The sequence below is a fragment of the Gossypium hirsutum genome, chromosome A03 (genome assembly GCF_007990345.1).
Source record: "Gossypium hirsutum isolate 1008001.06 chromosome A03, Gossypium_hirsutum_v2.1, whole genome shotgun sequence".
NCBI lineage: Eukaryota > Viridiplantae > Streptophyta > Magnoliopsida > Malvales > Malvaceae > Gossypium > Gossypium hirsutum.
Genome location: NC_053426.1, coordinates 26994570 through 27022450, shown reverse-complemented (window position 1 = coordinate 27022450; position 27881 = coordinate 26994570). Strand labels below are relative to the sequence as shown.

At 33.0% G+C, this 27881-nt stretch overlaps 1 protein-coding gene and 1 non-coding gene across 2 annotated transcripts in view; both read right to left on the bottom strand.

The window, feature by feature from the left end:
• Positions 1-899: 899 nt before the first annotated feature.
• On the bottom strand, positions 900-1006 carry LOC121225509 (small nucleolar RNA R71). Its single transcript, XR_005923384.1, has one exon. It is a non-coding gene; the product is annotated as a small nucleolar RNA R71 (small nucleolar RNA).
• A 5374-nt stretch (positions 1007-6380) lies between these two features.
• Positions 6381-27881, bottom strand: part of LOC121217894 (uncharacterized) — a 69498-nt gene continuing 47997 nt past the window's right edge. Inside the window, exon 5 of the mRNA XM_041094478.1 lies at positions 6381-6549. Within this exon, the coding sequence (XP_040950412.1) occupies positions 6381-6549 (169 nt within the window). The remainder of the gene's footprint in view (positions 6550-27881) is intronic.

Here is a 27881-nt window from a genome sequence, read left to right as displayed (position 1 = left end):
TTTAGGATAATTTGCATTAGGGATCATTGCATTTAGTTTCATATACTTAATTTTTCATCACTTCTCAATTATATTGTTTTTATTTATCAAATTGTTAAGATAATTTTACAAATTAAGTGACTTAGCACAAATACAATCCCAGCGGAGACGATAACTCGATACTTACTTATTACTTGATAACGACTGTGTACACTTGCACAAACCTACGCGTTACAAGTTTTTGGCGCAATTGTCGGGGATTGTCAACTGTTGCCATAGTTATTTCTTTCTTGAAATTATTTATTTTCAATTTAATTTATTTCTAACAGTACCAACATATTCCTTTTAATTATTTTTATTTTTTTAGGGGTTTATGAGCATAGATCGGATTATCAATTTACTTCCTGTAGACCTTGAAATTAGGCAAACTTTCAAACAAAGAAGACGTGAACGAACAACTCAAAGAGAAGTCGAGATGGACCTTGGAAATCAGAATCAAGACCAAGGTAATGAACCGATCATGTACGAAATCCTATCCTCACGATAATAGGGATCTATGCATCAGACAGTATGCTGTGCCACTTTTCAGTGAGTTAAATCCAGGAATTAGAAGGCCAAATATTGAGGCAACCCAATTTGAATTGAAACCAGTGATGTTTCAAATGCTCCAAATGGTGGGCCAATTTAGTGGTATGCCCATAGAAGATCCACATTTCCACTTTTGATTATTTGTGGAGGTGAGTGATTTATTCAAGATAGCCGGTGTGATTGAAGACGTAATGAGGTTGAAGTTGTTTCTGTACTCGTTGTGAGGTTGAGCACGAGCATGGCTCAATTCATTGCCACCAAGTTCTATATCTACATGGCAAGAATTAGCAGAGAGATTTTTGGTTAAGTATTTCCCGTCTAGCAAAAACGCTAAGTTGAGGAACGAGATCACAACTTTCCAACAATTGGATGATGAGTCTTTCTATGAGGCTTGGGAGCGATTCAAAGAGTTACTTCATCAGTGTCCTTATCATGGGATTCCTTATTGTATCTAGTTGGAGACATTCTATAATGGTCTCAATGCACATACAAGATTGATGGTAGATGCTTCTGTGAATGGTGCAATTTTTTCTAAGTCTTATAATGAGGTTTATGAGATCATCGAGAGGTTTGCGAGTAATAACTATCAATGGCCAACAAATCAAACAGCTTTAGGAAGACGTGTTTTCAGAGTTCATGAAGTTGACGCCCTCACTTCGTTATCAGCTCAGGTATCGTCTATTTCCTCTATATTAAAACAGTTTACCACTAATAGTGCTAATAATTTTGTTGCTTAGCCACCAAGTCCGTTCGAATTAGTTTCCTGTGTGTATTATGGGGAAGGTCATTCTTTTGAGAATTGTCTATCAAATCTCGAGTCAGTGTACTATATGGGGAACCAGCATCAAAATAGAAGTGGACATGGACCCCAGTCCAACTTCTACAATCCTTTATGGTGTAATCATCCTAAATTTTCTTGGAGCAACCAAGGAAATGGACTGAACCACAACTTATTGCAGCATAGACCCAACCAATCCCAAGGGTTTAATCAGCAAGCTCCAAAACCCTCAAGTTGAGGCATCAAACAGTTTGGAGAACTTGTTGAAAGAGTACATGGCAAAGAATGACGCCTTGATCCAAAGCCAAGCAGCAACACTGAAAAATTTAGAAAACTAAATGGGCCAGTTAGCTATAGAGCTTCGTAATAGACCGCAAGGAACCTTGCTGAGCTATACTAAGAATCTAAGAAATTTGGGTAAAGAACATATCAAGGCAGTGGCAATGCGAAATGGTAAAATTCTGGAACCCCGATTGATTGATGTCGAAGATAATCCCATTGAAAAGAATCATCCAGCTGTTAACATTCCTACACAAAAAGAATCAGAATCTGCAAAGATTGACAAGGTAAATCCTAACTTAGTGAATTCAGATACTTTAACATCTTCTTTGGAAGTAGATTTACCTACTCAGAAGAGTTATCCAATTCAACCGAAAGTTTCATCACCTCCATATCCAAAAAAATTGCAGCAACACAAGCAAAAATAGGAGGTGCAATTCAAGAAGTTTTTGGATGTTCTAAAGTAGTTATACATCAATATTCCGTTGGTGGAGGCTTTAGAAAAAATGCCAAATTATGTGAAGTTTATGAAGGATATAATGTCTAAAAAGAAATGACTGAGTGAGTATGAGACTGTTTCCTTGAAAAAGGAATGCAGTGCGTTCCTGTAGAACAAATTGCAACCAAAATTGAAGGACCCATGAAGCTTTACTATACCTTGTAACATTGGTGAATCTTACTGTGGTAAAGCTTTGTGTGACTTAGGAGCAAGTATTAACTTGATGCCTAAGTCTATTTTCAAGATGCTAGGGATAGGTGAAGTAAGACCTACAATTGTGACGCTTCAGCTAGCGGATCAATCTTTATCATATCCCGAGGGAAAGATCGAGGATGTTTTGGTAAGAGTCGATAAATTTATTTTTCCTGTTGATTTCATTGTCTTAGATTTTGAAGTTGATAAGGAAGTGCCGATCATCCATGGGAGACCTTTCTTAGCCATGGGAATAACGTTAATTGATGTGCAGAAAGATGAACTCACCATGTGGGTTCAAGACTGTCAGGTAACCTTTAACATTCTTAAAGCGATGAAATTTCCCGATCCGGAAGAAGAGTGTTCAGTTATGGAAGAGATAGAAACCTTGATTTCTATAGAAATAAATTTTGTAGAAGATCCATTGGAGAAAGTTTTAGATCTTGACCCTTTGAAGGATGAAGAAGGTGAAGAAAACATGGCTTTGATGGAAGCCAATCCGAGAAATTTTATTCAATCCACATGGTTTGAACCATTGGAGTTAGAGGTCAGAGAATTATGTAACCCAAGTTGTCAATTGAAGAACCACCTAAACTCGAACTAAAGGTACTTCCTTACCATTTGAAATACGCTTATTTAGGTGACTGTTCTACTTTGCCTGTGATTGTTTTAGCATAACTGACGAAAGATCAAGAGGAGCAACTAATTACTGTTCCAAAGAAATTTAAGAAAGCAATTGGTTGGACCATAGCTGATATTCGAGGTATAAGCCCTTCTTTTTGCATACATAAAATTATTTTAGAAGGAGGTGAAAGAGCTCAAATTGATGGGCAAAGAAGGCTCAATCCTATTATGAAAGAAGTGGTGAGAAAGGAAGTGCTTTAATGGTTAGATGCAGGAATCATCTATCCTATTTCAGATAGTTCATGGGTAAGTCCGGTATAGTATGTGCCAAAGAAAGGTGGAATCACGATTGTTGAAAATGAGCGTAACGAGTTAATTCTAACGAGAATTGTTACTGGTTGGAGAATCTGTATTGATTACAGAAAGTTGAACAAAGCCACTCGGAAGGACTATTTTCTGTTGCCTTTTATAGATTAGATGTTAGATCGACTGGCAGGTAATGAATTTTATTGTTTTTTAGATGGCTATTCGGGATATAACCAAATAGTTGTAGCTCGAGAGGACCAACATATAAAAACCTTTACTTGTCCATACGGTACGTTTGTGTTTAGGCGAATGCCTTTTGGTTTATGTAATACACCTGCAACATTTCAACGATGCATGATGGCAATATTCACTGATATGGTTGAAAATTTTGTTGAGGTTTTCATCGATGATTTTTCTATTTTTGGTAACGCTTATGGTATTTTTTTGAATAATTTGGCTAAGGTACTAAGGAGATGCGAAAAGACGAATCTTGTCCTTAATTGGGAAAAATGTCATTTTATGGTTAAGGAAGGGATTGTCTTAAGACATAAAATCTCAAAGAAATGAATTGAAGTCGATAAAGCAAAGGTGGATGTAATTGAAAGATTACCGGCCCAAATGAATGTGAAAGGAGTTAGAAGTTTCTTAGGCCATGCCAGTTTTTACTAAAGATTTATCAAAGATTTCTCGAAAATTTCTAAACCGTTGTGTTTGTTGTCAGCGAAAGATGCAGTGTTTGATTTCAACAAAGCATGTTTGGAAGCTTGTGAATATATAAAGAAACGATTAATTTTAGCCCCAATAATCGTTACACCTAATTGGAACTCACTTTTTGAGTTGATGTGCGATGCAAGTGATTATGCTATTGGAGCTGTGATAGGTCAAAGAAGAAACAAAGTGTTTCACCTTATTTACTATACAAGTAGAACTTTGACGGGAGCCCAACTCAATTATACGGTAACTAAAAAGGAACTCTTTGCAATAGTTGTTGCTTTTGACAAATTCCTTTCATATCTTATGGGTACCAAAGTTAAAGTATTTACTAACCACGCGACCATTAAATACTTGCTCACGAAGAAAGATAGAAAACCAAGGCTAATTCTTTGGATCCTTTTACTCCAAGAATTTGACCTTGAGATCCAAGACAAAAAAGGTGTCGAAAATCAAATAGCTGATCATCTGTTGAGGTTGGAATAAGATGAGGTAACTCAATCATGTGTGCTTATCAAAGAGAATTTCCCAGAAGAACACTTATTTGAGGTAAGAAGAATTCATGAAACACCTTGGTTTGCTAATTTTTCCAATTATCTTCAATGTGAAATAATTCCTTGAGAAATGACATACCAACAAAGGAAAAAGTTCCTTCATGATAGTTGGTATTATTTTTGGGAGAATTTGTTTTTGTTTAAATAGTGTGCAGATAATATAATCCAAAAGTATGTAGCTAAAAGTGAGATTGCTGAGATCTTGTATCATTGCCATTCATCTCAAAGTGGAGGACACTTTGGTAGTTCACGTACTGCAGCAAAGATTTTGCAAGTAGGTTTCTTTTGGCCTACGCTATTTAAAGATGCTTATGCTTATGTGAAGAATTGTGATAAATGCCAAAGGACTGGGAATATATCAAGCAGGAATGATATGCCCTTAACAAACATTTTGGAGATTAAATTATTCGACGTATGTGGTATTAAGTTCTTAGACCCGTTTCCTTCTTCGTATGGGAACAAATACATCTTAGTTGCTGTGGACTATGTATCCAAGTGGGTTGAAGCTGAAGCATACCCTACAAATGATACTAAGGAAGTCATGCGATTACTACATAAGCATGTGTTTACACGATTTGGGACACCAAGAGCTACGATTAGTGATGAAGGTTCTCACTTTGTGAACAAATGGATTAAGTGGTTGCTTGAAAAATATGATGTGAAGCACAAGATTGCTACTACCTATCACCCCTAGTCTAATGGGCAAGCTGAGAGAGTGAACTTTGAAATCAAAGGTACCATTGAAAAGGTAGTACGCCATAGCAGAAAAGATTTATCTCGAAGGCTCAATGATGCATTATGGGCATATCGAACAACATTTAAGACACCGTTAGGAATGACTCCTTATCGGTTAGTTTTTGGGAAGGCATGTCATTTGCCATTAGAGTTGGAGAATAGAGCTCACTAGGCCTTGAAGCAATTGAACTTTGATCTTAAGGAAGCCAGTAAGAGAAGAATGTTACAACTGTATGAGTTGGAAGAGTTGAGGTTGTTTTCCTATGAGAATGCGAAAATGTGTAAATAAAGATAAAAAAGATGGCATGATAGTCATATACAACCTCGCGAGTTTAAATAAGGTCAGAAGGTTTTGTTGTTTAATTCAAGGATGAAGTTATTTCCTGGGAAGCTTAAATCCCAATGGAAAGGACCCTATACCATCTACCGAGTGTATCCTTATGGAGCTGTTGAATTATATGACAATCACGGAGGTACGTTTAAAGTTAATGGTAAACGTCTCAAACATTATTGAGATGGTGAAGTTAAGCGAATTGAATCCTCGTTCAAATTAACAGACCTTTGATATTTCATGAACTTGTTTTGTAAATAAATAAATAGTTAGAATTTATTTTCTTAATTTAGTACATTTAATTAATTCTGTCTAAGGAGATTGGAACTTAAGCAGGACTGCTGTGAGCCCCCCAACCTTTCTTGGGAATTAATTTAATGTAATTTATTGAGAAGAAATTTTCTAATTGAGATTTAAAATTTTTAAGTTTAATTTGTTTTGTTTAAATTTTTAATTTTTAAAGGGGGTCAAATTTGACCCAAGTACTAATTAGTTTTTTTTTCTCTTGAGTAAGCCTAAATATACAATCTAAATTTCAGGCCCAAGATAGCAGAAAGGAGGGAAAAATCCATACCTAGTGCCGCTACTCCCATTACTTGCCGCCCAAGTAACCCTAATGTAGCTAATTTTTTGCTACATATTGCCCTAATTTTTCCCTATATAAACCCCTCTCCATCCCACTAATTGTCATATCTCTCAAATAATTGCTTACAACCTAAAAAATTCCTAAAATCTCCCTTTAGTGCTGTCAACCCAAAATCCCAAAAGAATCCCTAGTTCTTTTTCCCTTTTTGCCAAAATTCCCTATTGCTGCCGCAAAGAGATTGCCGAAGCACCATCGTTGCTGCTGCACATAGCTGTTGCTGTTGCCACACCTTGTTGTTGCTGCCGCACATTACTGTCGCTACCGCACCATTCTTCCCATCGCAAAATTTCTGTCGTATCAAGTTCTACCCACTTGTCAATTTTTCTTCTTCCCAGTAAGCAGAAACTTTGTCAAATTTTCGAGAAAAGATACCATGTCTTGCAAAAGAACTAGATCATCAAAGACTACTCCTGAAAACTCGATTTTGATCAATGAAGAAGTGAAAGAGAGATTTGATTCAATTTTCAAGCATCAACCTATGATGCCGAAAAAAGGCTTTAACTTGAAGAGTAATGATTTAATGGTTGTTCTAGTTCCAATTAGAAAGATAATCAATGCTCTCAAGTGGGAAAAATTTTGTGATGCTCATTCACTTTTCGATGATGAACTAGTTCAAGACTTATATGCAAGTTTGACGACACAAGATGCTACTGAGGTCATCGTTTGAAAGAAAAATGTACCTCTTACTTCTAGGTCCATCAATGATTTGTTTAATTTACTTGATGTTGAAGAAGATGAGTACTACCCTATGATGAACAACATCAATTAGAATTTTCTTCAATAAGTGCTTGATGTTGTGACAAATCCGGGATCCCAATGGATTATAAGAAAGTATAGGAGTCATTCTTGTCGAAGGGAATACTTAAAACCAGTAGAAAAGGTATGGTTTTATTTCGTTCGCTATAGTTTTAGCCTATCTCACATAGTTCCACCATCTCGATGGAACGAATGCTTTTGTTATATGCAATCTTGACAGAAAAGTCCTTTAATGTTGGGAAAATTATCCTCAAAGAGATTCACGATTGTGGGAAAAAAGAAGGCAGGAAGTGCTTATGTCCCATCATTAATCACTTCAATTTGCATAAGGGCCCTTGTTAAAATACAAGCAAATATGAAGGGGTGATATGATCAAGGGTGTATTTCAAATTATGATCTTGAAAGATTAGTAGAGAGGGTGCATGAGCTGAATCAAGGCGAGCAAGAAGAGCCAACTGAGCCAGATACCAAGGAGTCAACAGACAAAACTGAGACTGAAGCTAATTCAATTACAGACACTTAAGAGGAAGAATCTGATAAGGAACCAAACATTCCTGAACCAAGATTTGAGCCAGAAGAAGAACCAGTCAAGCTAAGTGTTGAACCTGAATATACAACTCCCATGTCGACTTCTGCAAATACTTCAAGGAAATCAAAGTTGTCAATTTTGATAGATATGTGCAAGTTCATGCACAATCAACAACAAACTTACTGGAAATATACAAAAATTAGAGATGACTCAATTCAAAATTCTTTTAAGAATATCTCTAATAATTTTGTTCTTGAGTTCCCAGATGCTGTCTTTGAGACATGGATGGAAGATATAGACGATGCAAGCAGAGATGAAGTTGAAAAAGACAAGGGGAATGAGTCAAGAAAATAAAAGGGAGGACTCTTATCTTATTATTTATTTATTTTTAGGTTCTTAGGAATTTATTTCTTTCGTAATTAGGATTTAATTTCTACAGAATAAAACATAGCAAGCATGAATAAACTTAACACTTCTTTAGAAAGAAAAAGACTTGGTATTTAAGCAGTCTTAATGACTCACCTCTCTTTCTTTACAACCTTACTTGGTGTTCAGTTTTCATTCATTACTTTGTTCTTGCAATGAGGACATTGCTTCTTTTTAAAGGGGGTAAGGCAAATAAATTGCTCAAACTTTAATTTTTTTTTCAAGTATGTTTCAATCATTTCTTTCATAAGTATGTTTTAGTAAATGAATGTTTAGAGATATTTTTTGTTAATAAGATAGTTTGTATGCAAGTATGAATGATGATTTTATCTGAGTGAAAATATGTTATCATGAAGAATGGAATGCTTGTATGGTCTTATCCTTAGAATATTTGCCATGAATACTTAGTTTCTTTTGAGATTAGACATGCATGAAGGTTTATATCTTTAGAATTGACTTAGTAACTTTCTTGAGGCGAAGTCCTAGGGGACATAAAAATCTAAAATGATATAGGCACTATTTCTTTGGATTGTTTGAGACTTTTCAAGCCAACCCTATGATATTTGACCCTTGAAACTGAAATTTTGAGCTTAAAGGCCTATTTATTGCAATGAACCTACATTATAAGCCACATTACCATCTTTTAAAGTTATCCTAATTTTGTGCACCTATCTTAACTAAAGTTGTCTTGGTAATCAACAGTTGAGGAAGTTTTCATAAAGATGTATGTGTTCATGCTTAAAAGAAAAAAGAGCAAAGAAAAGTTAAAGGTTCACTTAAAGAAAAAGGTTGTATTATGAAAAAACCAAGACGAAGTTAAAGGTTAAGATTTCTAAAATTGAAATGTCCCATCTCTTAAAATCCTACCTTTTACTAAGCCCCATTACAACCTTATAAAAGACCTATTGATTTGATGATTATGTCACCTACAATAGTGGAGAGAAAGTCCTAAGTTAAACATATGAAGATCATAAATAAGCCTTGTGATTGTTTGTTTGATTGATAGGAAATTATGTTGAATGAAGAATGTTATCTATGACTATGACATACATGCAAACTATGATTCATGTTGGCAAATTTTGAAGCTTAGTATAATCTTAAGGAATGTTTGCATATGAATTACTTGTTAATAAAGAAGATTGATGAGCATGAAGTTATTAATGCATGATTATGAGACAAATATTGACGCTACTTACACAATTAGAATAGGAAACGAGTGACATGTCACTAGGAACCCATGTGTATATGCGATTATGTAATCTAGGTGCTGGTCTCGTACGTCTTAACAGTGGCTGGGTAGTTGTAAATGGAAAAAATATATAAGATTTTTCCTATGTAATTTATCACCTTTTTACTTAAAATTGTTGTTAAAACTAAGTAATTGTTTAATAAATTAATGAAATATGTGAAAATATGAAATTAGGACATAGAAATTATTAAAATGTGATTTTATGCTTTATTATATAGTTTTCATGCAATAAATGGCTTATTTTATATTAATTTGAATATATTATATTTTTAAGACATAAAGTGGGCCATGCATGATTAAATTAAATAACAAAATATAAAATTATATTTAATAATTAATTTAAAAATATTTCATTAATAATTTGGGTTTTAAATTAATTAATTAAATTGGATAAATTTTATTCTTTGGTCCTCTAACTTGTTGATTTATTTTGGACATGTCTGATAGCTATGCTGGATTACAAAACCGTCCATAAACCGCTTTTTGGTTTAATTGTACAAGGTCCTTGAATATTTGAAGAAATTAGAGATTTACCTGTAGATTTGCACTTGACCGAGTCTCAGTCCTGACTTGTTGTGGCACTCAAATTGACCAAAAATCAAGAAAAAATCAGCTCAAATTCCTCAATTTCTGGCTGACCACCCATGGAAGATGCTTCAAAAGATGAAAACTCCTATTTTTAATAAACTATCCCCCTCTCCTCACCTATAAATAAGACGTCATTCTCATATTTCTACTCATCCCTCATCATTCATCATTCTCTCCTCTCTAAATTCTCTTAGCATTCTTCTTTTCCCCTACGCCTATCATCATCTTTTTACAAAGATTTTAACATTTGAGCCTCTTAAAGAACCCTTGGTTGGCCACCTTGGAGAGTCATCAGCAAAGGAGTGAAGCAAAGGAATGAAGGAGCCTCGTCAGTCAGAGTCTTGGGTGACAACCACTATGAATTGGGTTTAATATTTCTTTTCTTTAATTTAATTAAAAGATGTTTGCTATGCGTTTATTGTTATTGTTTACAACAATGTTAGCTTAATTTTATTTAAGCTAGGATGATTGCTTTGATTAAATAATATTTATTAGATTCATGTTTAAAATGTTTATGCCTCAATCAATCATGTTTTCAATTAAAATCAAGTCTGTATTTCGTTCATACGTGATTGAAATGCACCTGAATTAGCTGAGCGATCCTAACCAGACGGCGACTAGTGGATGCATAATTGAAATGTGCATGCTCAATTTAAATCCTAACCCGATTAAATTGTAGGTTGCATAACAACCCTAACCAGGTTATGTTATCTGCATAGTTTTTAGATTTGTGTGATTAAACTGTTTCAAACCTAGCACGTCCCTGTTATCTCGCACGAATACTAAGAAACCCTTAGTAAATAAGGATCAGTAAAATGCGTATTTACTAAGTAAAGGATTCCGAAAGGACCTAATGTGGTTTCCAAACTCATGAAAGATCGAGTTGCCATGAAATGTTTTTCCGAATATTATTAAGCATGTTGATAATAAATTGAGTTTAATTAAAGTAATTTTCCTAGTTTATTTATGTTATAATTGTTGCAAATTGTGTTTAATTTTGCTAAAATCTATTTCATTCGTATAGTTTGCATACTTAGGATAATTTACATTAGGGATCATTGCATTTAGTTTCATATACTTAATTTTTAGTCACTTCTCAATTATATTGTTTTTATTTATCAAATTGTTAATATAATTTTACAAATTAAGTGACTTAGCACAAATACAATCCCTATGGAGACGATGACTCGATACTTACTTATTACTTAATAACAACTGTGTAACTTGCACAAATCTATGCGTTATAGTAGTCTGACATGTGTTGTAGATACCTGAGAGCTTGTGTGAGCAACACTGTGTAGCTACGTCCTGACTGACAGCTTGTGTGAGCAGGCCCATGAATAGCTAAAAAACGAGCCCATATGTATTATGAGATATGAGGTAGCTTCAGCTACGTATATGGCCATTATGTGCAAGATTTTCGAGTATCCGTTAATATTCCGAATGTTCAACGGGAATGTCAAAGTTGAAAAAAGATATGGTTATGTTGCGAGTTGGTACTGGTATGTACGTAAAACTCATAAGTAATGGGCTCGATATGTAATGAACTCTTGGTAGGATTATGATTGAGTAAGTTATGACTATGAGATTTTGATAACGTTCATGTCAATCCTCATCATGTTGATTGTATGTTAAATGCATGGTTATGATGCTTATTATTCGCATAGGAACTTACTAAGCTATATAGATTACTACCCTTTCTTTCCCTTGTGTTATAGTGTCACGAAGCTAGCTCGAGGTTTGGAGATCGTCGGAGATCCATTCACACTATCAACAATTATTTTGGTCCCAATAAATTCAACATTTTGATTTATGGCATGTATAGGGGACTTGGTCTGTGACAGCCCTAATTTGACCCTAGTCGGGAAGTGGTTTTGAGACCACAAAACCGAGTTATAAAAATAATTAACTTTTATATTCTATGCTTATTATATGTGTACATGCATATGTGAAAGTTTCATGCTTTAATTTTGTCATTTGTATGTGAAATTATTAAATAGGACTTATGTGAAATAATTGTGAAAGGTGATAGGTAAATTTAAAAGGGGTCTATTAATGCATGTCACAAAAAGTTTGGACTTGCATGTCAAATATCTAATTTTTGATTATGGTGGCCGGCCATAATGATTGTTGATGGGTAATATATGTTTAATTAAATATTATAAAAGGAATTTGCATTATTTTGAAATAAAATAATAATTAGTAAAATAAGGTAAAGAAAATAAAATTAAAGAATGCTCATCTTTCTTCTTCATTGTCGAAACTAAGAAATAAAAGATTGAAAAAGAAACCAAGGCATTCGGCCATGGCTATTCCAATTTAAAGGTATGCATTGTGATTTTATTTTAATTGATTATGAGATTAAGTTGATAAGTGTATAGTCTAGTTAACCCATAGTTTAGATTCATGAATTCTTGAATAAATGAAACCATTCGGGAAGTAGATAAATTTGTGTTAATTTGATGAGTTTTTGGAAGATGTTTTTATATGTTAAATTAGCTTAATTGAATAAGTTGAATTCATTGTTGGGAGGTAAGAATGGAAGTTGCCGTATGTATATGTATTTATGCACTTTGGAAAGAAGATTTTTGTGTTATTTGAGTTTTTTTTATATATATGTGTGTATGTGTATTCGGTCATTAGGAGTAATAAGATGAAATTAAAATGTTGTGGCTTGTTTTTAAGGATGGTTAAATGGTTGTTGTTTCATGTTCTTTTGATGAATAATGTTAGATAGGTGAAGTTGAGCTAAACAAATTAAGCATATATGTGCATTAGATGCTAAGTAGGAAATCGGCTAATATGTTGGGTGTACTATGGCCGATTGTGGACTTGAATAAAATTTAGTAATGTATGTGCTTTAAATGTGTTATGAACTATTATAGATTGAATTAGATTGAAGCTTGGTAAAATTGAATAATTGTGGCTTAATTTCTTAATGGCAATTGGCTATTATGGTGAAATGCAAATGTTAATATTTAGTTGCTAGTGTTTATATGTGTATTAGCCGAAATGGAACTTGAATAATGATTTGAGCTCAATGTGTTGTATTGATATTATGTTTAAGTGAATTTATAAATATATATGATGAAATCGATTGGTGATATACATGCTTAAATAATATGTAAGAGTAATTTCGGCTTGTTAAATATGTGGTACGTGTATGGCAAATTGCATAAACATGATGTATTGAAGTTACCCTATAAGGTCGAAATGAGTAATTAAATTATTAGTGTGTATGTATTTTATTCATTGTAACTTGGCATCTGAAATGGGTGTATGATAGTTAATATGTGTGCTTAAGGTGATGTGATAAAATAATTAGGTATATGGTTTGGTTTCATTATTGAGTATAAGGGTTAAGTGCTTTAAAAGGCCTTTGATGTTCGAAATGATTAAACAAATTCATTTGTTTAAATTAAGCTCAAGAGCAAAGAGGAACTAGACCAGATAAGGGAAAGGAGAAAGCGATCGAATAGCCTATCTGCAACTGTTCAAAAAGATCCGAGGTAAGTTTTGAGTAATTATAATTATTAGATAATTGATGTAATGAGATAAGCATGATAAATGAATTGCAATCTATTGTCTCTACTTGAATGAGGTTGTTTAATAAATAACTTGAGTATATGGAATGTAATCGAATGGATATTAGGAGTTAAGCTGAGATAGTGAAATGGTTATGTGTTATTGCGTAAAAGTGTTGAACCGAAAGTTATATTGAAAATGTTTGTTGGATGCTTTTACTCGAATGAAGAAAGTGAAGTACAAATGTGACATGTTATATGAGCCGAATTATCATGTGGATAAATATGCTTAGCTCTCGATATATTGTATATCCGGGTTAGATCCCGCAGGCTTAGTGCTGGTAATGTATATCCAGGTTAAATCCCGCAGGCTTAGTGCTGGTAATGTATATCCGGGTTAAATCCCGCAGGCTTCGTGCTGGTAAAGTATATCCGGGTTAAATCCTGCATGCTTAGTGCTGGTAATATATATCCGGGTTAAATCCCGCAGGCTTCGTGCTGGTAAAGTATATCCGGGTTAAATCCCGCAGGCTTAGTGCTGGTACTATATCCGGGCCTAAAGTCCTGCAAGCTTTGTGCTAGTAACTGGATTCGGGTTTTGAAACCTAGCAGGCTTAACGCCAGTGATTCGAATGAGATTTCAAATTCAAATGATCAAAGCAAACTATTATCGAATATGTATGATACATGGAAATGACCAGGTACGTATTATATACTGATATGTGAATTGATTGCAAAGTGAGTCATTAGTATCAAACAATGATAAAATTGTATGAATGATTAATATATCTATGAGTAAGAGAAATGACCTATTCGATCGATGTCTGCCATTATATGAAAATATGTGAATTAAATTAGTTGTATGAGCCATAAAGTAAAGTGAAGCATGTGCTGAAAATTTCTTTGTGAATTTATATTCGGCTAATAGTCTTTATGTGTGGTATACTTGTGAATATTCAGCCTAGTGATTGTAATTAGAATATGAGTTTGGTAATATTCATTGTTCGATTTAAGTGACATGTTTTAATTGTTGAAATACTTAAAACTTATTAAGCATAGTAATGCTTACTTTGTTGCCTTAATTCTCTATTTTGTAGATTTTGTTCGTCACTACGGTCTCGGGGATCTCAAAGTCAAAGTCGTCCACACTATCTAAGCTTTTTGGTACTCTAGTAGTTAAATTTTGATATTGGCATGTATAGGCTTAACTTTTTGTTGTTAAATAATTATCTTTTTGATGATGTATATATATTTAGCCATGCGAAAATGGCTTGATAAGTTACTGTATGTGTTCCAAATGTTAATGTGAATGTGTGGTTGAGATTTAATTAATGTTTTAAATTTCTGATGTGAATTGAACTTAAGAAATGAATCACTATACCTAATTATCTTGATATGACCCTTTTGTATATAGTAATACTCTTTAACCCTCCGGTGACGGGTACGGGTTAGGGGCATTACATTGTCATTTTGTTATGTGTCATAATTGATTTGGCCAAATATGTTAGCTTATATTGGTTAATAATTCATTTTGAATAAGGCTATTTGAAATGAGCTAATATTAGTCATAAGTATATTCGTATAATGATGCATTTCATGAATGATGTGTTGATGTCTTTGTAATACCCCTACCCGTATTCATTGTTGGAATAGGGTACGAAGTATTACCAGAGTTTACGAATTAAATTTTTTTTAACTTAATATAACCCCTTTATAGATATCTAACCTTCCTTGAAATTTTAAACCAAAAACAATCCACATCAACCAATCCAATTCAACATATTTTCAAGATAAATTCATGCATATTTATAAAATAACGTCATCACATACCCAAAACCAGGTTTGTTAACCATACTAATGGCTAACTTTACATTCATTTCACGTCAACATTTACTTTATTAGCTTATACATGCCATTGACTTCCAAAATAAATTTTCTTTATATACCGAAATCCTGAGGTTGATAGTGTGATGTGTCTCCGACCAAATCTGACCTCCGAGCTCTTAGCACTACAAAATAGGGAAGAAGGAAACGGGGTAAGCACTTCGTGCTTAGTAAGCTCATGTAACAAGAATTATACTTACCTAATATTTTCAATACAATACAATAAACATTCCTATATCCATTCAATGCATTATTACCCTAACATGCACAAACTCAACATTCAAGTTAGTACAATAATTTCCATGTACCAATAATATATACCATGATTGGTGAGCTCATCAATACCATGATTTCCATTTCCTTATTATTTTTCCATATTTATCCCGTTGAATTTATCGGAATTTCAATGGATTTTTCATAGGTACACTTTTAGTGTACAATTCTGGGTCCGTCAATTCATATTCATGTGCGCACATTTCCATTTCAGAGAGCACACTCCCGCGAACCTCAACCTTGCAGTCGGATTACCAGTCCAGGCTAAATCCCCTGCAATATAAACTCATAAAGTATTGTCGGGGTTACCAGTCCAGGCTAAATCCCCTGCAACAACAATTACTCTAATGAGGATCTGAATTATCAGTCCAAGCTAAATTCAGACCCTAATTCAGATTACCCGTCCGGGCTAAATCCATTTTACACATATTCTTCGGGAGGGCTATATCAAGATAGGATCACCCATCCGGGCTAGATCCTTTTTACCGTCAATTCCTTTTCAGAGATCCATCGAATTTTCCTTTCATTCAACCAGGATTTCTTCCCATTTTATCAAATATATCAATGTTTAATTAATTTCCATATAATGAACATTCAAATCATATTCATATAAAAAAACATGCATTTCAAGCATTTAAGAATATAACTCAAGTTACATGAACTTACCTTGATACTTGTTTGTAAAAAAAATCTATTAATCCTGAACTTTTTCCTTTCCTCGATCTAGCTTCGTATTTGAATCTTCTAGATCTAAATAAATAAATTTACTTATCAATTTAATACATTTCATGTTCATATGCAACATTCTCTATAATTCAACTATTATTATTTATAGTTTATTCAAAGCTGTCTATTTGAGTTATAGTCACTAAATTATTTATAACTCGAGCTACAGAACTTAAAATTTAGATTTGTTAATTTTTCCTAAAACTATACTCATATATCTTCTTACCATAAAATTTTCAGAATTTTTGGTTTAGCCAATTAGTACAGTTTATTCTTTAAAGTAACCCCTGTTCTGCTGTCTAACAGTTCTGACCCTTCTTCACTAAAAATTAATATTCTCTTCATACAGGATTCAAATGATGTTATTGTTTGTTTATTTTAAAAATATACTCATTCAGGATTATATAAATATAAATTTAAGCCCATAATTATTTTTATTCAATTTTTTATGATTTTTCAAATTCAGAACAGGGGAACCCGAATTCATTCTGACCTTGTCTCACAAAATTCATTATATCTAAAAATTTAAAAATCCATTTCTTACACTATTTCTTCTATAAGAAACTAGACTCAATAAGCTTTAATTCCATATTTTTTTCATCTTCTAATTCGATTTCTAAAATTTATGGTGATTTTTCAAAGTTAGTCTACTGCTGCTGTCCAAACTGTTTTTGTGCAAGCTGTTTATTACCATTTTTCCCCTAAGCTTTTAATAAATGATAATTTCATCCCTACTCAATTAGCCTCTCAATTGAGCTGATTTTTCTCAATTAACATTTCATTCTATCACCTTAAACTAGTTTAAAACCTTTAGAAATCAGAATATCAGCAATAGACTTTAATTCTAAGCATTTTCACAATTAGGTCATAAAAATCAATTTCTATTGAAATTACCTAATAAAATCATCTCATAAACAAATTAAAGCTTTAATTTCATTCTATTTCATCATAAACTTACAGCACTCAACCATGGTGACTTTTCAATTTCATCCATGAAATAAAAAACTAATGAATTTAATAGTAGGACCTAGTTGTAAAAGTCTTAGAAACACAAAAATTACAAGAAAAAGGCAAGGATTAACTCACTTGGTGAAAAATTATGGAATACCAGCTTAGAGAACCCTCCTATGGCATTTTTAGCTGCTGTAATTGAAGAGAAATGAAGAGAAATCTAGATATTTCCTATTTAGTCCTAGCTTTATTTAGTTAATTTTGCAATATTCCAATTTTGCCCTTAATTTATCAATTTTCCTGCTGATTTCATGCCCTTGCTGTCCAGCCATAATAAATTTTGGGTCTAATTTCCTTTTAAATCCTTTCTCATTAGACTCTTAAGCTATTTAATCATTCTAGTAACTTTTACACCTATTACAATTTAGTCATTTTCATTTAATTGACTACCCAAACATTAAAATTTCCTATCGAAATTTTAATACCACATTACTAACATTTCATAAATATTTATAAAATTATTTTCGACTCAGTTTTACGAGATAGAGGTCTCGATACCTTGTTTTTACCCAATTACTTCAATAATTTTTTTTCTAACTAACCACTAAATCGGTAAAATTTTTCTATCAATATTTTCATACGATTTCCTATCATATCAATTGTCATGCAAAAGTATTGAAATAAATTTCTCTTTAAATTAGATTTGTGGTTACGAAACCACTGTTCCGATAACTTTGAATTTAGGCCATTACAGTCTTGGTTGTGGATGTTGGTTGTATGTATATGCTTAGATTGTTGGTAAGTTATGTTATGTAGGTGTGTGCATTAAACGGTGACAAAATGGCTTGGTAAATATCCTTATTTTTGTTCACATGGGTAGACACACCAGTGTGTGTCTAGGCCATGTGTGGCACACGACTTGCCCTACGGGCATGTGTATAGGTCGTGTGTCCCTTGCACCCTAATTTTTGTAAAACATAATTCCTAATATTGAGTACACCAGCAGAGACATGGCCGTGTTTCTCAACTGTGTGAGGACCACGGCCTTGCACACGGGCGTGTTTCCCGGACATGTGAAGCCTACACTTATTTAATGAAAAATCATAAATTTTAAATCAACCACACAACCTAGGACACGGGCGTGTGTCTTCAATTTGTTCTTGGGTGACAAACAGAGAGTTACACGGGTTCGGGACACGGGCATGTGTGACCACACGGCCTGCCCACACGGGCGTGTCCAATATCCACACGGGGTGTGACCCCTGTTTAGTGAAAAATTATCAAAGTTTTGTAAAATTTTCTAAAGTTCTTGGTTTAGTCTCGAACCACTTCCAAAGAATGTTTTGGGCCTCGTAGGCTTGAATTAGGGACATTATGATTAAATGCAAAAAGTTTTAATTTGGATGCAATGTATAACCTAAAATTGTATGTTTATTTGTGTGATAAATTCGGTAATGCCTCGTACCCTATTCCGGCGTTGAATACGGGTAAGGGGTGTTACATCACAACTTTACATTTTAGTCCCTGAATCACGTTTTCATCAAAAATCACTTTGTAAAAGTTGTTTATCTATCAACAACCTTTTATTTTCTACCATAAATTTCAAATTTACAGCATATTCATCCATGACCCAATTTCCATACCTTGATAACTTTTCAAATTAATCCCCTAAATAAATAGATTAAGCTATCCCGGTTTCAAAAATATCAAAATTACTAAAAACGGGACAAGAAAACTTACCCAATTTGGCCAAGAAAGCTTGCTTTCTCTTTCCTAGTGTTTCCATTTATTATTTTGGGGAAGAAGATGATATAAATGATTTTAATTTCTATTTAATTAATTTATCATCTTTATTTATTTTGATTTCCAATTTAATCCTTAGCCTTTTTCTAATTTTCCATGGATGAATCATCCAAAAAATCTACTAATTTTTTTTATTAATGGTCTAGTTGCCATATAAGGACCTCAAGTTTTAAATTCCATAGCTATTTAATCCTTATAGCTACTAGAATTCAACTTTTGCATTTTATGCATTTTGGTCATTTCTGTAATTAAACACATAATCGGTAAAATTTTCTTAACAAAATTTTCACATGACATTTCTAACATATTACGGGTCATGTAATAAAATAAAAATAAATTTTATTTTCGGATCGGATTTTTGGTCCCGAAACCACTGTTTCGATTTCACTGAAAAATGGGCTGTTACAACTCTTCCCTCCTTAAGGAATTTTCGTCCTCGAAAATTTTACCAGTAAAGAGATTCAAATATTACTTTTTCATAGTTTCCTCCAGTTCCTAGGTAGCTCTTTCTATATCATGTCATCGTCAAAGAATTTTTACTAATGCTACATTTTTATTTCTCAGTTTTCTTCTTCAAGTGCCAGAATTTCAGTCAATCTCTCACTGTAAATTGTGTCAGGCTGAATTTAACATTTAGCAAAGTAATAACAGATGATGGGTCTGATCGATACTGTCACAACACATATACACTTAAGAACATTGTGAATTTTGTAAAGCTCTGATAATATTACCAATCAATACGTTACAGACCCAATTCTTTGCTATAATCTTATATAACTTGATAAACCATAAATTTAATTTGCCTTTACAACCAAATTGGAGAACTTTCTTCCTTCGTGAAACGTTAAAAAATATTATGTTGCCAATATGAAACTCTATTTCTTTTCATCTTAGATCCACATCGGATTTTTTACGATCAAATACTATTTTTATACTGTCTCAGATCACTTTCACCTTTTTTTTTTGGTCTAAATGAATCAAACCAACTACATGTATCTTTCCTCACTAAGCTCAGTCCAAAACACCAGAGTTTTACATTATAACCATATAAAGTCTTGTATAGTAAATTTTTTATACTTGACTATTAACTGTTACTGTATATGATTTCAGCTAACGACAAATATTTCTTTTTCAATTGCCTTCGAATTCTAAAATACAACACCGAAACATATTTTCAAAAATCAGAATCATGTATTCAGATTGATCATCCGTCTAAGAAAGAAATACAGTGCTAAAATGTAACTGTATACCCAGAGCTTCTTGTAACTTTTTTTCAGAATCAGACTATGAATTGTAGATCTCTATAAAAAATAACAAAAAACTAGCACATCATAAAATCTGATAGTCTCAAAAACAGACAATTAAAACAATCTATTAAGTGAGAAATCCATTCATACCAAGATAAAATGTGCAGGCTTCGTTAAACAATTGATAATTACGCAAATAGTATTGTTCTTTTCATAGACAGGGAGAATCTTGATATAAAATTCATAGTAATTTTGTCCCATTTCCATTTCGGTATTTTCACTGACTATAACCATCTTAAAAGTATCATCTTTATCTTGCTAATCCATCCAGCATTTAAATATATATTCAGAAATACCACATTTCATTCTGGGCTACCAGTACATCTTTTCAAGCCATTGTGTAACACCCCTATTCGTATCTGTCGCTAGAACAGGGTTTTGGGGCATTACCAGACTTACATCACAAACAATCATATAATTCTGAGTTATAAATTTACGTCCAAATTAAAAACCATTTGTAATTAATCATAAAGTCCCTAATATGAGCTGTAACACCCCTTACTCGTACCTGACGCAAGGATAGGGTTCGAGGCGTTACCGAACTTAAACATAAACATTCATGCAAAACCAGACATAAAATTTGGACAAAATCAAATTCATCCAATCACATGCATATCGTTCCTTATACGGGCCCACGAGGCCCAAAACATAAGTTGGGAGTGGTTCGGGACTAAACCGAAAACTTTTGGAACTTTTACTACAATTAGAAAATTTTCATACTTTGGAGAGTCACACACCCGTGTGGCTTGGGACACGCCCATGTCCTCAGCCCGTGTAACTCACTGTTTATGACGTCATGCACAATTTGGGGTCACATGGCCAAGTCACATGCCAATGTCTCGAGGCCGTGTCCTTCATACGGTTGAGACACACGGTCGTGTCTCTGCTTGTGTGGCCAAGGAAATAACTATTTACCAAGCCATTTGCCACCCTCATTTGCACAATTACATGCACACTTTCAATGGAACTTAACATGGCACAATCAAGCTACCAACACAACCATAATCAAGGCTTAAATATATCAAAACAATTATTTACTATTCATAACAAAACTGTCCACTTGAGTCATGTCACTAAATTATTTATATCTTGAGCTACAGAACACTAAATTAAGATCCGCTTAATTTTTCTGAAAATAGACTAAAATATCTTCCTACCATAAAATTTTAAAAATTTATGGTTTAGCCAATAAGTACATCAAATTCTTTAAATTAGTCCCTGTTCTACTATTTGACAGTTTCGACATTTCTTCACTAAAAATAATTATATCTTAGTACGGGATTCGAATGGTGTTCCCGTTTGTTTCTGTTGAAATTAGACTCATTAAGAAATCAAAAATATAAATTTAAACCCCCAAGTATTTTTATACAATTTTTAATGATTTTCCAAAATAAGAATAGGGGAACCCGAAATCATTCAAAACTTGTCTCACAAAAATTCAAATATCTCATAAAATGAAATTCTTTTGCTTACACCGTTTCTCCTATGTAAAACTAGACTCAATAAGATTTAATTTCATATTTTATTCAACCTCTAATTTGATTTCCACAATTTTTGGTGATTTTTCAAAGTTGAACTACTGCTGCTATCCAAAACTATTTTAATTGTAATTTTACTCTTTCATGATTCCCTTATACTAACTTTCATTAACATGCCATTATAAACCACATCACACAATGACATTGGCATGGGCATATGAGTAATTAATATGCTTGCAACCCATTAGCCAATATAAGCCAATTTATATGGCTACATACCAAATCAAATCCTTATTCATTTCAAGCCAATTTATGACACATACACAAAATGACTTAGTCCCTATATATGCCATAGACTCAAAGGTTCGCGTTCATTTACCCAACATGATAGCTTGATAGTGTGTAGAATCTCCAACGATCTCCAACCCGAGCTAGTGAAATAAACCTATGAGAGGTGGGAGAGAAAAGGGGGTAAGCTATATAGCTTAGTAAGTCCGTATGAAAATAATAAGCGAATCATTTACATGCATTTACCAATTTCATCAATATGTTCTCGTGGTTACACATTAATCAATTCTAATACTCATCTTTTAATCTATAAACATAAATTTATCCTGTCTTGACATTCGTCAAGCAAACATAAACTCTCATAATAAAACACTTCAACATTTGACAAATCATTTCAGCATTCATAACAAAAGTGCGTATTAATTATGTATATTCATACTTCCTAATTCATATAGGTTAACATCCTTCAATGGTTCAAAAATCTTAGCTATCCATACTTTCATATTGATTTTTATTAGGCTTTTATGCCGGTCTTTATCTCTTTTCATTATTCATTAAATCACAACATTAAAAGAATAAGCACATCATGTCTCAATTCAATTTGGCCTAAAAGCCTTACACATGATTCTCAATCGAATTCAACGTATATTTTTACGTCATAAATATAAGCCTATAATCACAAGGTCATCATAGAAAATCATTCTCATAGACATAACTCATTCATTTGCATTCTTACCACATACCAAGCTTAATGCTCATGAGTTTTGAGTACGTACTTGTACTATCTCATAACATAACCATATACTTATTTTTAACATTGACTTACCCCTCAGGTTTTCTATCAAGTTATCGATAATTTACCCGTTGACCACTTGGAATACCATCGGATACACTGGAATCTCGCACCTAAGTGTCCTATATGTAGCCAATGCTACCTCATATCACATATCACATGTTGCTTGCATTCGAGCTACTCACAGGTCTACTCACACAAGTTGTCTGTCATCCGCAACACATGCCGGACTACTCAGCCACCGGTAGAACATATAAGACCAGCATCCGGACCGCCATAAAATGTGTTATATATATCATGAACTCAGACCACAACTCATGAGCTTAGATCACGTAGTTCCTAGTGACATGTCACTTGTATCCTAAACTATTCTTAACGTTCAAACGAGATTTCCTTAATTACACGTCTTCGTTGAACTCGTCCAGAGGACCAATCACATAACTCATGATAACGATTAATCACATAATTCTTCATAATGATAATAATAAATATAATCACATTTAAACATGAAATTTTAGCTCATCAAAATGTCATCAAGTATCATAGACATATTTTAGATCATATCATTGCACAGTGTCTCATAAAATCTCATGGTCATTTCCGTAATACCATACTCTATACATTCGCATTTCATTTTAAGAATAAGGCATTTATCGCAATTATAGCAATGAAAAATTTCAACATGTACAATTAAATGCTTATTAAACATATGAACTTACCTCAATACCAAAAATGGTGAAAAAGACCTAACCGTCAAATACGCGTTTTTCCCCGTTCTAGGTCCAAACCTCATTTTCGTTGATCTAAAAGATCACATTTAGTTTATTTATTAGTCACATTATTCATTTTGACCAAAAAATCATATTATGGAAAAATTATGTTTTTTTCCTTAAACTTTATCATATTTACATTTTTGCCCCTAGGCATGTAAAATGAAATTTATTCAATTTATTTGTACTTTAAGCCTAGATAAACCATTTTCATAACCGCAACAGCCCACAATTTTCATTACAACACACTTTTACTACATATTTTATAACTTTTACAATTTAGTCATTGTAAGCATTTTCACCTAAAATCACTTAGCAAAAATTGTTTCTCCACCATAAAAATGCATAATCTACCATTAAACATCAAAATGTACAAATTTCCAACATGATTCAAACCCTAGACATTCATCATAACTCAAATAAATGGTAGAAATAGGTAGATCTTGTTACGAGGATTTCAAAAACGTAAAAATCATTAAAAACGGGGCAAGAACGGACTTACAATGAGCTTGGAAGCTTGAAAAACCCTAGCCATGGTTTCTTCATGTAAAATGCGGTCAAGGAAGAAGATGGACAAGACATTTTGGTTTTTATTTTGTTTTAATTCATTTCAATTACTAAATGACCAAAACGCACCTAACTTAAAAATATTCGATTTCACCTATTTCATGTCCATTTTTGTCCAAAAAATTAACCAATGGTCTAATTACGATTTAAGGACCTCTAGTTTAAAATTTCATAGCAATTAGACACATCTAGTTTCTAGAACTCAAGTTTTGCACTATTTACAATTTAGTCCTTTTGATTAAATTGAGTGCCCAAATGTCGAAATTATCGAACGAAATTTTCACGAAATAATTCTTTGAAATTTTAGACCATAAAAATATAATAAAAATAAATTTCTCCCCGTCAGATTTGTGGTCCCGAAACTATTGTTCCGACTAGGCCCAAAATCGAGCTGTTACAACTCTCCCCCTTTAGGGATTTTCGTCCTTGAAAATCTTACCAGTAAAAATTGCTTTCAACTCTCATGAATTACTTCCACTAATTTCTCAGAATCACAAATCAAATCAACCTCGTATATCTCTTTCTAATCACCTTTGAACTTTAACACATAGTGTCGGAGCATATCGTCAAAGTTTTGAATTACTCTCAAACTTACCACCAATTTACAGGTGTATTATCGTGCCAAGATGCAACTACGTACTCAAAAGTTCCTGTAGCTTTTTTTCCCATAATTGGGATATAGCCCTCGAATCTCAATCCAAAATAATGGAGACTGATCACATAATCAAATAATCCTAGAAACATTTTACTCGGCTGGTTTGTTAAACAAGAAATCTATACACGAACGATCAATCACAATCCGATAACATCTTCTTTTTTGGAGATAAAGATAATTCAGATACAAAATTTATAGTAACTCCATCTCATATCACATCAAGGTTATGACTGATTGCAATAGACCTGAATGCTCTTGATATTTGACTTTTATCCATTATCAAATCGACATCTGATCATAAATTCAAAAATATCAGGTTACATACCCGATCACCAAAACATCTATTTCAAATAACTGCACATTTTTATTACTCCTAGAGTGAACCACCGAGCTACTACTGAGCCTCGTACAAAAATTTCCTGCATAAGCTTTAAATTCATCTACAGGCAATTTCTATCTCAGAACAATAACATCAATCATCAGGTCAGACCTGAAATTCAGAATAAAAAATCAACTCATGCTGAACTCGTTTAGCTTACCATTCGTTAACACATTTATGAGATTCTCAATCTTGCAATGAAAACATCACTTTTAGCTTTTAATCTAGCTAAAATTAGATCATCATCAATTAAGATCAATCGTGTAACCCACTCAGAAAATAAACAAAGATTTTTCCATTCAGCATCTGTAACTATATCTGCTTTCCCAGAGATTAATCAATAACTACTCGTGATCTTTCAATAGCTCAAGTCTTCAACACTCTATTAACTTCAAATCTTTCTATGACATTCGATACTTTAATTCTTGAAATCAGGGAACATGTGACACCTTTCGTCGAATAAATGATATCACTAAATTCTCAATATGGACATAAAAGTGACCATCTTTAAATCGCTATTTGAACAGTTCTTTTTAATGTGACATTAACTGTATGAAAACATGAACTATCACTTTATATTCTAGTAATAAAACACATTCCAATCCGTTCAATAGTGCATCACTGAAAAATCATAAATTCATTACTTAATTTAAACTAAACTCAGAACCAGAGCTTTGGTTAATAATACCTTCAACTGTTTTCAACGTTGCTAACATGCAAAAACCATCCAAATTTTCATAAATGTGATAACCATATCATTCAGAACAGCTTTAACTCATAATAACATCATCATATTAGAACAAATCTAATAGGTATATCTCAGTATTATACTCTCTAGAATATCAATTCTTCATTCAGACTGTCCATCGATATATTCGTGGATGCATAAAATTTATAACCATAACTGAGGATACTTTAACTACATGTAACTCAAATCACATTTCAACTGACCAGCTCACTCTGATAAAAACAACCAAGCCAATTTTGTCTATCAAATAATAACATAACAAAATGCTTCTTTCTTCATGCTATTAAAACAACTTAAACACACAATCTTTCAAAATTCTCTTATCATGCTAATCGAAACCCATACAATTGCATTAGCTCAAAGAAACAAAGACATCTCGATTGAATGCATTGACTTTAATTAACTTACCTGAGAAAAGAAATCCATCATACAAATTGAAGCTTGTGATTTCACCAGTTATACCTTTGCCGATGTCAATTCCTTACACGAAAATTAGAGAATTCCAGATACCGAAATCACCACGTTTCTATGATTGAACCAAAAGCATAATCATAATAGACATAGTTATCACAAGCTGAAGAACACATTTTAACGATAAGCGATGGTTGATAATTCACGAAATAAGAATGATAGAAAAATCGAGATAAGGAAATCCAAGATACGATACCATACTGGAAGTTCAAGAACATAACTCACAAGAAGATAATAAAGATCTTGATAATTCCTCAGAGAAAGCTAGAAGAAAAATACTACTTACCGACTCTGGACTTTCATCATAACAGATATAATATATTTCTCGCATATAGAAAAGAAAACTATAATCAGTAGAAACATTAGATTAGTGTCACATAATTTTTTACCATCGACTTCATTCCAACATATCAGAATAAAATTCCAAAGAGATAAAGAAATGCCAATCATAAACCAACCAGACCAACAGAACTTTTGTCTAACATTATAGTCAGCTAATATTCTTACACGATAAGAATTTCACCAAAAAATAAACAATCACACACACATCTTTGAGGATAAAAGAATATATAGAGTACCCAGAAAAGGACATCATATTCACTTCAACTGTAACTGTCACACACAGACATCTTTACTACTCAATTATCATTTCTCTGACTAATTCTGTCATCATGAACCCCGCATCATTCCATTCACTAACGAAAACCAATTTGGGAAAAATTTTAGTAAATACATACTTTAGACATCATATCTGAATAAGTCGATTAGCCGAGATTAACTTTTTCTTTAACCGTGACATTGCTTAACCTGAATAATCTTTAGAAGACTCTGATATCCTTCCAAAATTGTTTCCACTTTCCAAACTATTCTTATCTCTGTATACATTACTAATTATTTCACCACTAAACTCTTTAGTTTCACATTTATGGACTTATTCCACATGATTCTCGTGAATTTTTGTTATAAAGCAACACTGGTAAGGTGGTAAGGTCGTAAAGCCTCTAATTTGACTCTCATAAATACACATATATGACATAGCATTCATCACCAACATCATATCTTCACAATTACATAATTCACTTCAAGCTAATTAACATACATAGTCATTTTACACGAACTTTTTCGATTATCTTATTCAATAAAGTGTACATAAACACACATTCCGTCAATTTGAGCAAATTTACTTATCGTATTCACTTAATCAAATAAGTTGGGCACATAACATCATATGCATGCCAAACAAACATGGATGGGCTTATCACCATATAAACTTTCATTTCATTCCACTTTTTACATTTCTCAACTTGTGGTTATCTCATTTCGTACATTAACACATACATATCGTGAACTTTTATTCATACCTTTCCAAATTTTGACACATATAAGCACATTTCAATCATTTCAATATCATTATCAACATTATCAAAAATAGCTCGATTGGAAATCATCTCTTTCTTAACAAAACAATTTCTTCAGAGTCAGAAGATATCACAC